Source organism: Bufo bufo, chromosome 2 (genome assembly GCF_905171765.1).
Source record: "Bufo bufo chromosome 2, aBufBuf1.1, whole genome shotgun sequence".
Lineage (NCBI taxonomy): Eukaryota > Metazoa > Chordata > Amphibia > Anura > Bufonidae > Bufo > Bufo bufo.
The window spans coordinates 116,467,962-116,482,275 of NC_053390.1; the positions used below are offsets into that span (position 1 = coordinate 116,467,962).

The 14,314-nt window shown below is 44.5% G+C and overlaps 1 protein-coding gene across 1 annotated transcript; it reads left to right on the forward strand.

The window, feature by feature from the left end:
* The first annotated feature begins 3,025 nt into the window (after window positions 1–3,025).
* Window positions 3,026–14,032, forward strand: LOC120990730 (low-density lipoprotein receptor class A domain-containing protein 1-like). The gene is made up of 6 exons (XM_040419638.1): window positions 3,026–3,139; window positions 5,328–5,397; window positions 7,317–7,436; window positions 8,777–8,920; window positions 11,495–11,617; window positions 13,609–14,032. Exons 1-6 carry the CDS (start codon window positions 3,026–3,028, stop codon window positions 13,743–13,745), a joined length of 708 nt encoding a protein of 235 aa, XP_040275572.1. The 3' UTR covers window positions 13,746–14,032.
* The last annotated feature ends 282 nt before the right edge of the window (window positions 14,033–14,314 follow it).

Below are 14,314 nucleotides of genomic sequence, written 5' to 3' on the forward strand. Positions count from 1 at the left end.
AAAAAATAAAATAAAATTCTTTAAAAATGTGTTAAACATAAAAATGCGATTTAAACAATAAGTCGTTTTCTGATAACACATTCTCTTTAAAGCAGAGAGGTTGCTGACTTTTCCTCCAGGGCAACAATTCACTTTTTGCAATCTTCCTCAATAAGTTCCTATGGATGTAACTGAGAAAAAAACTATTATGCAAAAATCAGTGATACGCACCTTCTATACAGGATATACCGTTGAACCAAAAGGATAACAACACCATATAGACAACATACTGTGCATGCCCTCCCCTCCTTCCCTGGCTGTCATTGAGGGTTCTCTATCGGCCAAAGCCAGTTTAGGCAGGACATTGAGTTCTTATGGCCGGCAAGTGTAGGATTCCCTTCATATCTTCCTATTACTTGAAAACAAACCCCAACTCAAGGTACAAAGGTGTCTTACATCTCTAGAAAAATCGGCCAAGTTGTACACACAGCTTGTGCAGCTATAATAAATTTGGTGCAGCTAGTTTTCAAGTTAACCTGTCACATTGAACATGGTGTCTGATCTGCAGGCAGCAAGTTATAGAGCTGGAGGAGCTGAGCAGGTCTGTATATGGTTTTGTGGGAAATGATCTACTAAAATTTGTATTGCTCTTGGGTACACAAATCATTAACCCTTTGGGGACCATAAGATTACCGTCATCAATATAAAAATAATTATATTTTTTTCCCCTTTAAGAATGTATTTGAACAATAAATAAAGCTAGATCCATTTGTTGATAAGAACTATTTTGACTCAAACAAAAAAAAAAGCATTTCAAGTTCTCATCATTTATGGTGAGGAGTTCCCTTCATTGGTGGAGAAGTGGGCTGTGAGAGGCCTGCTGCCGGATGTGTCATCTGGCTTGGCTGGCGTGTGAGACCTGGCGGTGGGAACTTAAGAGGGTGGCGAGTTGGAAGGCATGGCTGCTTGAATTGAGGGGCGGTCTATGTTGCCTGTGAGGAGGGTTGGGTGAAGCCTGCTGTTGGATGCTGTGTCTCCTTGCCAGGGTGCTGTGAGCTGCTCATGCGGGATGTGCCTCTAAAGGGAACAAGGTTTGCCACCAGAGAAAGGTGGGGGCAGGATGGGCCCGGTAGCCGCAAGAAATTGTCAAAGCTGCAAACAAGATGTCTTAGCCTGGACTGGGTGAGAGCTTCAGCTGGGGCGTAATCATTTGTAGTTATTTTGGAATATATTTTATTACTTATACCTGAGACATTTATAACACCACTAACTGAACTTTAATAGTGCAAATCTGAGCCTAGTGTCTTGGAGGCGGCACATATTGTGAGCTAATTAACCCTAATACAAGTATCGTTAGAAAAAATGGAGACAAAGAAAAAGCTATGGTTAAAGTGGTGGAACAGAGACACTCTGAAGCTTATAACTCCCCAAACCACAGAATTGATAAAGATAATAGATTGGATAACTTTTTACAAACTTCAAGTATATTGTTGAGAAGGACATGCTAAGTCCAATGCTTAGAGTAAAAAAAGCAAAAAAAGATCCACTGCTGGCAGCATCCTTTGTAATTTCCAACCAATTACACCTCAGAAGTTCTTGATGGAAGAAAAGTCCAGAGATGCTGCAGGCCATGGTAGCGCATTCAGGCCACATAGGCTGCTCACAGTAGCACGTGAAACATGCGGCCTGTCATTGTCTTGTTGAAAAGACTCCTAGGACACTTTGGAGAAATGGCTGTACCATTGGTTCCACAACCAAATCAATTCAACAGTGAGCTGTTAGTGTACCTGAACTGAAGACTAGGGGGGTCCGACTATATTATGCCTCCCCACACCATAATCCCGGGAGTAGGACTGGTGTGATGTTCCCAAGTAAATGCCTCTTTTTGGCATTGCCCACATGGTCTCCAGACCAATCTCTGACTATCACTGCATCCGAGACTCATTGCTGAAGAGGATAGACCTCCATTCCAGCCTCCATTACCATCTTTCTGTGCATATTTATAGCCTTTGAAAGTGGTAGCATAAGTTCACTGGAACACCTGTAGCTGAACTTCAGGCTCGTAGCCCAATGTTGTGCAAATATCTTTTGTGTAGACACAGTTTCTGGATGTGACATCCAGTTTCACTTGCAGTACAGAATGAATGACTAAACGTTGAGCAGACCTGACAGTGCAAAACGATCTGCCGGAGTGATAAACCAAGGTCTCTCAGTTCAAGGATTCTGCCCTTCTTAGTTTCCAACAAGAGGCGATAACTGACACACCGAAGAACAGGAGGCATCACACAATCATCCCACAAGACTTGATCTGATTTTTAAGGCTTTATGTGGCTTAAAAAAAACGTTGCCTTCAATCTGGCTTTTATGTCCCTCCCACGTGCCACAGATTGGAGCTAGGTGCTTGAAAATGTCATCATTAGCGACACCTACTGCTTCCTTGATTTGCACAGACTTATGTTGAGGAGTATATATAGCAATCAGCTCAGTTCCTTCTGCTCTATAACATGCTGCTCACAGATAGGACTGCATGTAAAATGTTAAAGGTCCCCTTTAAACTGTCCACATTTAAGACAGTAATAATAAACCTATATTGTGTCATTAAAGCAGTATTCTTGTACTATAACAGTGATTACTGGAATGGGACAAACTACATTACCACAGATAACTGTTAGGGAGCCAGATGGTCCTGAAGTTTGGTCTCCCAGTAATCAAGTACTGATGGCCTATCTTATGGATATGTCATCAGTTATGGCCCCAAAGAAACCCCTTAAAGAGAACCTGTCACCACAAAATGAAGTACTGTATTTTTCGCTTTATAACACACACTTTTTCCCCCCAAAAGTGTGGGGGAAATGGCAGTGCGTCTTATAAAGTGAATACTAGTGAGCGCTTCAATTATGGAAGCACTCACTAGTATGCATTAGGTGCCGGGAGTGAAGTGAAGCGCTGCGAGTGCTTCCTGTACTCACCCTCCCTGGTCTTCCTCCCTGAGATCGCGGGTGCACTGTCCGGACCACGTACAGCGTCAGGACGTAGTGCACGCACTATGAACCGACACTGCACACAGTCAGATGACTGTGCAGCGCCGGCCAGAGAAGACAGGGTAGCGCAACTGCTGGAGAGACTGCTGGACCTGGAGTGGAGCCGCAGCGCAGGAGAGGTAAAAGAAGTTTTTTTATTTTAAGGTCTAGTATGGGGGTCTGAAATGGACGGCTGATATGAGGCCTGATGGAGTTCTGATGAGGGTCTGATATGAAGGTCTCATGTAATGTCCTGATATGGGGGTCTCATGTGATGTCCTGATATGGGGGTCTTATGTGATGTCCTGATATGGGGGTCTCATGTGATGTCCTGATATGGGGGTCTAATGTAATGTCCTGATATGGGGATCTGATATAATGTCCTGATATGGGGATCAGATGTAATGTCCTGATATGGGGGTCTAATGTAATGTCCTAATATGGGGGTCTGATGTGATATCATGTTATGGAGGTGTGATGTAATGTCTTGGGGGTCAGATCTGAGGATTTGATATGGGGGTCTGATCTGAGAATTTTATATGGGGGTCTGATCTGAGGATCTGATACGAGGTCTGATGAAAAATATATTTTTCTTATTTTCCTCCTTTAAAACCTGGGGTGCGTCTTATCAACAGGTGCGTCTTATAAAGCGGAAAATACGGTAAATGAAGTGCAAACTGTAGGAATCATGTTATAGAGCAGGAGAAGCTGAGCAGATGGATATATAGTTTTATGGCTCAGTGGTTAGAACTGTTGCCTTGCAGCGCTGAAATCCTAGATTTAAATCCAATGAAGGACAACATCTGCATGGAGTTTGTATGTTCTCCCTGTGTTTGCGTGGGTTTCCTCCCACACTCCAAAGATGTACTTATAGGGAACTTAGACTGTGAGCTCCATTGGGAACAACAAGTGATGATAATGTCTTTAAAGTGCTGTGGAATATGTCAGTGCTGTATAAGTGAGTCAAATAAATAAAATTCAATAAAACTTGTATTTTAAACATTTATATCTCTGCTCTTTCTGAACTCAAGACAGCCCATTCAGCTATTACCTGTGCTTGATAGCATGTTCTGTGTAAAGTGTGTCTACTTCAAGTTTTATTGGAGCTTTTCTAAATAAACATCACTACATCAGCTCAGCTCCTCCTGCTCTATAACATGTTACCTGCAGATTGTACTGCATTCTGTGGTGACAGCTTCTCTTTAATGGAATTGCTCCTGTTAGTGACCAAAGCATTCTGTATATTGAGCAGTGTTCCCCTCAGCAGACAACAGACTACATATAGGACTGCTGTAAAACTGTTCTGCAGAAGGAGAAGATGACATTTCAAACACTTCTCTTTCATAGACTGCAAAACATATTTTCTTAGATACCATGAAAGTGAGGGCTCTGATACCTGGGCTGACCCCGAAACATCTACATGGTAGCTGGGGGGCCCTATTACAGATTTTGCATTGGAGGACAGGAACATCAGGTTACCCCTCAGTTAACTAGCACAGGAGTTCTGAACTGTAGAACACCCAACCCCTTCCTGTATTCATCTGTTTCTTGGGTGATATTAAAGGTGTTGTGCAGACTGTATATATATATTGATGACCTATCCTCAGGATAGGTCGTCAATATGTGATCGGTGGGGAGCTGACTCCCAGCACCCCAGCAGCTGTTTAAAGAGGAGGCAGCGCTCCATGCGAGCGTCGCTTCCTGGTGATTACACTACCCTTCATCTTCATTACTTGAATGAAGCGAGTGCTTGTAATTACACTACGCTGATGCTCCACAGGAGACGACGCGTAGTGTAATGAAGAGGAAGCAGCGCTTACATGGAGCGCCGTCTACTCTTCAAACAGCTGATCGGTGGGGGTGCTAGGTGTTAGACCCCCACCGATCTGATATTAAGGACCTATCCTGACCATGGGTCAGCAATATAAACTGTCTGCACAACCCCTTTAAAGCCCATTTATACGTAACAAATATAGTTAGTAGCCATCTGTTTCCCAAGGCGATTGATAAAATTATTCTGTGCTGATAAAAATCATTGCGGTATCAGTAACTGTGACCTGTCTGACATGTACAATCCATATGAGCGATGATTGCCCTGTCGGAAAGGTGGATGCGTTTGAACCATTATATCAGTAAATGGGCCTTGAAAGAATGACCAGTGCAGATCTGTCTAATTTTACTCGCTAAATAAAACCAGTCAGATTTGATCTGTGACCGTATTATATCAAAGACGGCCGGCTATAACCACTATACGAGGAGTGATGACCTATGCAGTAACTTATTGTGGCCGTTACCATTAATTACTGCTTTCTATTATAATCTCAACAGGATTATGACACGTTCTCTGTCTCAACAGAATGGGATTCTAGAAGATCTGTGACATTTCAGGAAGAAAGAGGTGAAAGTTCAAAACCAGATTGCTAAAAGGGATATCAAGGGATACCAAGATTAATGTACAACATTAAAGGAGACAATAGTAAATGACAATCTCTTTCTAACAAACCTGGAACCAGCCCTGTACCTCACATGGATCCAGAGATCTCCCCATTCATTGCTCCAATTGTTCTCCTATATTTATTTCAGGGTGGCAGCTCAGGGGGCGTGTCCCTTCTCAAGGGATATGCTCTTTCTTAAAGGGGTTTTCTCATCTCAGACAATGGGGGCATATCGCTAGGATATGCCCCCATTTTCTGATAGGTGTGGGTCCCACCACAATGAGAACGGAGCTGGGAAATGAACGGAGGGCGCACTGCGCATGCGCAGCCGCCCTCCATTCATTTCTATGGGGCCGCCGAAAATAGCCGAGCACTGGCTCGGCTATTCCCATCTGCCCCATAGAAATGAATGGGAGCATTGGCCGTGCATGCATGGTGCGCTCCCATTCACTTCTATGGGAGCAGCGCTTGGTGGTGGACGGACCCCGGGAAATCCGGGGTCCTCCAGCCACAGCGCTCTCCGCTTCGTTCTCCTTGTAGGTGCGGTTCCCAGAGGTGGGACCCGCACCTATCAGACAATGGGGGCATATCCTAGCGATATGCCCCCATTGTCTGAGATGGGAATACCCCTTTAAGAGTTGGATTCTTTCTAATGCAGTTCTTTCCCTATCACAGCTCAGTGGGTGTGTCCTTTCCCAGGGGCATGTTCTTTTTGCTGCAGCTCTTTCTCTATTGTAGCTCAGGGGGGGCTTGTCCTTTCTCAGGAGATGTGTATTTTCTCATGGGTTGCGTCCTTTATTCTGCAGCTCTTTCCCTATCACAACTCAGTGGTTGTGTCTTTTCTCAGGGGCAGGTCCTTTCTGCTGCAGCTGTTTCCCTATCACAGCTCAGGTGGGCATGTTCTATCTCGGGGGCATGTGCTTTCTGCAGCAGCTCTCTCCCTGTAACTGTTATAGCTTCTACCAGTAGATAGGGCTGGTGGCAGTTGAAGGATGGAACTGAGCATGTGCAACCACCTAAGCAATGTTACTGAGTTGGACAAAGAAATAAGAAAAAGAACAAACAGCAGGTGGCGCTATACCGATAAATGTTATTGAATAACTCAGTGGCTATACAAAATTTTTTCTTTAAATTATGTACCATAACAAAACTATCAAGATCTAGTTGCTGGTTTAAAAATTTTTAATTTTTCGTTAGACAACCCCTTTAATGTTTATATATAGCAGCTAATGCTGGAAATAATCCAAGGGATTATATAGTGAATATTAGATTCAATAAAGTCATCAAATCTACAGAAAATGTGGCAAAAACTCATTCAGATATGAATGGCCAGCCATAAATAATAACCCCTTGAGGGATGATAATCAATCGCTTGATTTTGGTGTCGGTTTATAGGCTCACCTTCTGAATTCCCTCTGAGCAGGGGCAGACTTTACCACCACATAAACCAAGCAAAGGCTTGGACCCCCAAAGATCAGGGGAAAGGCCGCAAGCAGTTGACTGAAAAATAAAAACAACTAAAGGGGTATCCATAAAGTAGCAAATGGAAAGAGGTAGTCCAGACTTACATACCAGAAAATGTTATTTTTCCACTGGGTTCACATCACGTTTTTCCCATCTGTTTGACGTATACAAAAAGCTTATACGTTAAACAGATGCCTCAGGCTGACGCCATACAGTGCCATCCATTCACCATAGGGTTCCACTGTAAAAAACAAAAAACAAAAAACAAAACATATACTTTTTTTACTGGAATGTGCAGGATACAAGAACGTGGTGTAATGCGTTTTTGTATCCTTTTTTTCTAACGTATACATAAAACGCGATGTGAACCCAGCCTGATGGTTGACTTCTACTAAGTCTGGCCTGTTTATCATTCCAGATGGTAATTGTTGCTTTAGAAGAAGATGTTTCTGTATCACTGGAGTCGTACTCCTCACCCTGGCAGCGATCTCAGCATCTATCACATTAGGAGTCATCTATGGAATACCAGGAAATCAAAGTAAAAATCTGTGTTTTTTATATTTGAATGTACAGAAAATCAATTGTATTATATTAACATTTATCAACTACCAACCTGAGCTACAATAGATTATGGTATGGTACTCAACTATTGTAACTCTCGCCTGACTTCTAATTGTCACTAATGACCGGTCACCCAGTATGCAACATGATAGGGTACATTAATATATCCAACACTGAGCTTCGGACATCTCCACGTAATGTGGATCCAATTCGCATCCCTTTCTCCACACTTATTACACATCAGTTGTCGTTAGCTTACATTACATTCTTTTGGACTCGGGGGGGACGGGGGACATGGTATTGGATGTCTATGAAATCGTCTTCGGTAAAGGAATGGCTTAATTGTATCTCCAGGTGCATCTTGACTAATTTAAAGGGAACCTGTCATCCACTTTAGGCTTCCCTCACTGAAGGCAGCATAAAGTAGTGACAGACACGCTGATTTCAATGATGTGTCACTCATCAGCTAAAAGTAAGTGGTTGCCGAGAACCAGCATCATAATCATTACAGTCCAATACCGGAAAAGAGTCACGACAGCCTGAGAAGAGTCATGGTTATTCAAGAGCTCCTGTGCTCCCTGCCATCTGCTGATGATATACAGTCTTCTCCTTAGGAGTGGACTGCCAATAATCACCACGTGGTGGGGAGAACAGGAACTCATGAATAACCTTGACTCTTCTCAGGTGGTCGTGACTCTTTTCCAGGTCCAGGTTGCAATGATTATGATGCTGGGTCTCGCCAACCACTTACTTTTAGTACATGTTTCTTTAACTACTTTATGCTACCCTCAGTGACAGGTTCCCTTTAATTTGTTCTGGTACGGAAAAAGATTAAAAATCAATATCAACATATGTGGAAAATATTGTGTAAACATCATTAGTATACATAAGCTTCTGCGTACATTATATATAAGACCAAAAATAAAGGTATTTAGGGAATTCTGAATCTCTCGGGGAAGGGGGGGGGGGGGGTCATTCTTAGGATCCTAATCTCTAGGTCAAAGTGGAGAGCTTCTACAAAGAGTGTCTCTTGCTCCGGAGGACCTGTCTTGTCCTGCATTATACAGACAACCCATTGATTTCTATCAGTGTAATGTTTAATTTCCCCTGTGGAGGTGCTGCAGGGTAATTGAACACTTCCTGTCAGGCTACAAAGATGGCACAGTTCTTGTCCCCAACTGGGTTCACAGTCCAACATTCTTATCTTCAGTTTTACAGAAAGCTAATGGACCTCAGTACACGTGGCATTTACTACATGGTCCTTTTACTTCCAATTCGTCTAACTTCCGATCGTCTTATTTTTTTCTCTTCCGCCAGGTTTTCTTACACGAGAGTGTAAAGCATCCTCAGGCCAATCTGGCTTCCTATGTGATGACAGAACCACATGCATTGTAGCCTCGGCACTATGTGACGGGAAAGTGGACTGCGGACATGGGGAGGATGAATCTACAAGATACTGCGGTTAGTTTGACAGTATTTAGTGACTGTTTAGAAATAGAAAATGTTGGCTGAGTGCAGCAGGCATAAAGTCAGTGCCTGTAAGTACTGACCGAAGGGTGGGAGAAGCTCCTTGGTGCCCAAGGCAGAGGTTTCAAAGTGCATCCCACTAGCCTTTGTCCCAGAGGTTCAGTAGAATAGGTGAGGGATGAACAATCACACAACGATCATTCCTAATTCCACATTTAATTTTTCAGAGCTCTTTGGAAAAATGAAAGGTGGAATCTGATTGGTTGGTGGGGGCAAGTAAGCTCTTCTGTGTGAATGACAGAATCCATCCCCCAGTCCTGGCGCATGCACAGGCACATACAGCACTGCAGACCCTCTGTTATGTGCGCGGCCTTCTCTTCATCCAGCTGCCACCTGGCACCCCCTCCGATCTGATATTGATTTGATATCCCCTTTAAGTAGTGATATACTCAGATTCTCCCCCCGGATCGGAAGAGAGAATAGCATTAGGCCCTATTCACACATCAATGAATCACGGACGTACCCAATGATTTTAATGTGTGTATTCATACATCTATGAATTTACCCAATCCATGGTTAATTCACGGACGCATGCTCTATTTTTGTCCGTGTTCACGGACTGCTCACGTCCATTATAATCTATGGGTTCGTTAAAAAACACGGATGCGGCACTGAGCATTGTCCATGGAATATGGATGACACGGAGGGCAAAAAATGACACACGGACCAAACATGGGTCCCTCATGAATGAACTACTGACCATCTTGTCACTGGTGTCATCACATACATGTATGCTAGAATATGGCCTTAGACAGTGCATTCAGTTGGCAGGAGAGAGAAATTTTGTTTTGTGATATGACCATTAAAGGGGTTTTAAAAGACTTTAACTGATGACCTATCCTCTGGCCTTCCCAGTGACGAAGCATTCATCGGTCACGTGGCCTAGGCGCAGCTCAGCCCCATTGAAGTGAATGGAGCTGAGCGTGATACCAAGCACAGCCGCTATACAATGCACGACCAGTGCCTTCTCAAACAGCTGATCCGCAGGGTCTCGGGTGTCGGACCCCACCTTCAGATACTGATGACTTATACAGAGAATAGGTCATCAATATTACAGTCTTGGAAAATCCTTTTAATTGCTCCCTTGCCTCAGTGGTGTCCTAGAGTTGCGCCTGCCTAGGTCCTAACTTTGTATTTTGCAATGGTGCCCTAGACCAGTGTTTCTCAACCAGTGTGCCTCCAGCTGTTGGAAAACGACAACTCCCAGCATGCCCGAACAGCCTTTGGCTGTGCGGGTATGCTGGGAGTTGTAGTTTTGCAACAGCTGGAGGCACACTGGTTGAGAAACACTGCCCTAGACAACTACTTACTCCATCATCTCCCAGTTTTTAGATTTTTTTCATGTTTTATTGGTAGTAGCTGTCAGGGGCGGACTGGGAACTTAAAGTGGCCCTGGAAAAAATACTGAAAGTGGCCCTGTTTTGTAGTTGGGTCCAAATTGAAGGAAGGCAGAGCCAACAATACCATATTGTGGCACATTATACCTCCCCAACAGAGCCAAATACCACAGACCATCACAAAATACTGCCAGCAGCACAAAATACATCCTCAAAAACTTCCAGTGGCCATGAGGAGGGCTCAGGCAGCCCCCTGGGCATCGGCCCACCGGAAAATTTCCCTGTGAGGTCTATGGCCAATCCTCTCCTGGTAGCATTTAAGATCAGTGATGGCCAGTTCCGAGAACAACCACCGGGGGCCTTCATCAGGCTGTTCTTGGAACTGCCTGCTCCCGGTGACCGCATTTGTTTCAGACCGGCTCGCGGCGCAGGCACAGGTAAGGGCTTACCTGTGCATCGCCGGACTTGTGAGTTAAGATGGCAGCCTGCATGTGTTTGTTGGTGAACACTGCGAACTGGCCATGACTGTTTAAGATGCCACTATCAGCAAGGTTTTGGGTGTTAGTCAATGTTTTGAGGGTCTGTCATCCTCCAGCGCTTCCGTCACATCCTTTTCATAAGGTCTGTGGATGTGGCAAAAAGATCAGGGGGCAGTACGCTGGCCCTCTGCATCCACTGCCAAGCGTTCACTGGCATCTTAGTCTTTGTTTGCCTATTGTTCTCAGCTTTAACGTCAGAAAACAGTGCTGCATGCCTCAGCCCAAACCGCGGATCCGCAAAAAACGGAAGCCGTCCGTGTGCCTTCCGCAATTTGCGGAACGGAACAGGCGCCCGTCAATATAAATGCCTATTCTTGTCCGCAAAGCGCGGACAAGAATAGAACAGGTTATATTTTTTTTTGCGGGGCTGCGGAATGGAGCAACGGATGCGGACAGCACACGGAGTGCTGTCCGCATCTTTTGCGGCCCCATTGAAGTGAATGGGTCCGCATCCAAGCCGCCAAAACAGAGGCTCGGATGCGGACCCGAACAACGCTCGTGTGGATGAGGCCTGATAGATGCCTGCATTTGAAGTACCCGTCTCGTGATAATATCATTCTCAGTTCCTAAGGCACATGCATTTTCACGTTTTGGACCGGCCTGATTTTTTTTTTTTTTTTTCATTCAAACAGGGAATGTACCAAACAGTCTTCCAGAAGGCTTGGTATTCAAGTGTGCAAACAAGAGATCGTGGACCTACATTGATAAACTTTGTGACAACAAGAACGACTGCGGAGACTGCTCCGATGAAACAGGTATCACTAATGTCAACACATCCCAAAGTGTATGCAGCCACAATCAAGTCTAGCATCAGCTTAGACAATGTCAGGCCGTGTACTGGCAAGAAGTATGAGAACACACCTTAGGCGTCATGCACACGGCCGTTGTTTCGGTCCGCAGCCGCATTACGGCTCGGATGCGGACCCATTACGGCAAAAGATGCGGACAGCACTCCGTGTGTTGTCCGCATCCGTTGCTCCGTTCCGTGGTCCGCAAAAAATATATTACTTGTCCTATTCTTGTCCATTTTGCGGACAAGAATAGGCAGTTATATCAATGGCTGTCCGTGCTGTTCCGCAAATTGCGGAACGCACACGGACGCCATCCATGTTTTGCGGATCAGCAATTTGCGGACCGCAAAACACACAACAGTCGTGTGCATGAGGCCTTACTGAAATAGTTCAGGGAGAAATAAAAGAGCAAGGGCACAATGCATAATCATTTTATGGGAAGGGGGGTACAATTATCTACTAAAAACCACAATTTTATCTAAATAATCTATGCTCCATGTTTTATAGCCCATCTATATATTCAGATGAGTAGCCTCTCTGCTTACACCTCTATATGTTCTGACATATATCCTCCATATTTTGGCTTTAGAGATTATGGGGGTCATTTACTATTCTGAAATACGGCTAAATAAGGCGCATTTCAGCTGAAGATGGCGGCGCAACAGTTGCGTCACTATCTGCTACTTTGCCCTGCTCACGCCAGGTCTAAAATTGTGGGCGCGGCGTGGATGGGAAAGGGGACAGGCAGGCCCGTCTCATTCATAATTTTCTACACCTGGTTTAGGCTTAGAAAATGGTCTAAATGTAAGACAGCTAGGAAGCGGTCTTACATCTAGAACTAGCACTGGATGCGCCGATGTTATGAAGAGGCCGGTGCCTCTTCATAACTTTGGCGGATCCTCCTCCAGCGATGGAGCTTTATTAAGGCCGGCATTTAAAACGCCGGTCTTTATAAATGAGCCCCTATATCTTCATTTGGCATACAGGAGTCTATAAGAGTCCATTCACACGTCCGCATCCGTTCCGCAATTTAGTGGACAGCACACATTGTAGTGCCGTAGTTGCGTTCCGCAGCCCCCGCAAAAAAGATAGAGCATGTCCTATTGTTGTCAGCAGTCACAGACAAGAATAGGCATTTCTAGCATAGGGCCAGCCATGTGCGGTCCGCTGACTTGTTAATGGACCATTAGGGATATCCCATAGGTCTCTTTCACACGACCGTATGGCTTTTTCAGTGTTTTGCGGTCCGTTTTTCACAGATCCATTGTTCCGTTTTTTGTTTCTGTTCCGTTTTTCCGTTCTGTTTTTCCATATGGCATATACAGTATACAGTAATTACATAGAAAAAATTGGTCTGGGCATAACATTTTCAATAGATGGTTCCGCAAAAACTGATGCATTTCAGTATGTGTTCTGTTTTTTTTGCAGACCCATTGACTTGAATCGAGCCACGGATTGTAATTTGCGGGCAATAATAGGACATGTTCTATCTTTCAACGGAACGGAAAAGGAATGCATACAGAGTACATTCCGTTTTTTCCCCCCCTGGAACCGTTGAAAAGAATGGTTCCGTATACGGAATGCAAAAAACGGTCGTGTGAAAGAGGCCTTAGGCCCATGCATACGGCTATATTTTCAATCTGCATTTATTTGTGGAAGGGATATGGACCCATTCATTTAAAAAGGTCAGTTTGAGGACAATGATAGGACATTTCTAAAGGAGGTTAAAATAAAATGGCGGCATGCACACTGCTGGTGTCTGTGTTTTGCAGACCGATAACACATTTGGTGTGTATGAGGCCTAAGGCAGCTGCAGGTGGTCAAATATTGCAGACCCTGGAGCCAAAAGGCAAAGCCCACAGTCAATAATAACTTCGTAGACGGTAGATTTTAATTGGCTGAACACTTGAAGCAGCACGTTTGTTTCATAACTGTATATTCTGACTATTTTCCAGCTCTTCGCTGCCCTCCGTGTCCAGGCTGGAGATGTAACACGGTCTTCTTCACGGATTGTGACTGCATCCCAAAGACCCGCTGTAATGATAGCATTCAGGACTGCATAGACTGGAGCGATGAAACCTCTTGTCTTTGAGACTTCACAATACAGACTCGATTCAATGATGGAAGCCTTAGAACAGTTTGCTCCCATCATAGCACAACTCATACACTGCTCACCAAAACATTTTCTACAGGGAGTGCGGCATTTATAAGAGTGCAAGCTGTCTCAAGTGTCCAGCTATTATTCATCCAGTGTAATATGTGGGAATGGTTCAGGACTTGTGGCCATGATGAATGCGATACAGTATGAGATCCTGCACATACAGCCGCGACCCTCAAGGGCTGGTATTAGAAAACCACTTCTGTTTCCTTCCAGGAAGAGCGCCACACTCATCTATGGGCCGAGTCTGCTATTACAACTTAGCTCCATGTACTTGAAGGGTAAAAAGCAGGCTGGATATTCAAGTTACTGTATTTCACATGCTGAATATGGTTAATATGAAAGAAAATTAAAAGACAAAAACACTAATTGCCGGGATGAGGTGGGTGGGCCTCTTCTAATCGATGTCATGTTTGTCCTGAGCAGGTTCGTCACCGCTAAGGCCCCTTTCACACGGGCGAGTATTCCGCGCGGATGCGATGCGTGAGGTGAACGCATTGCAC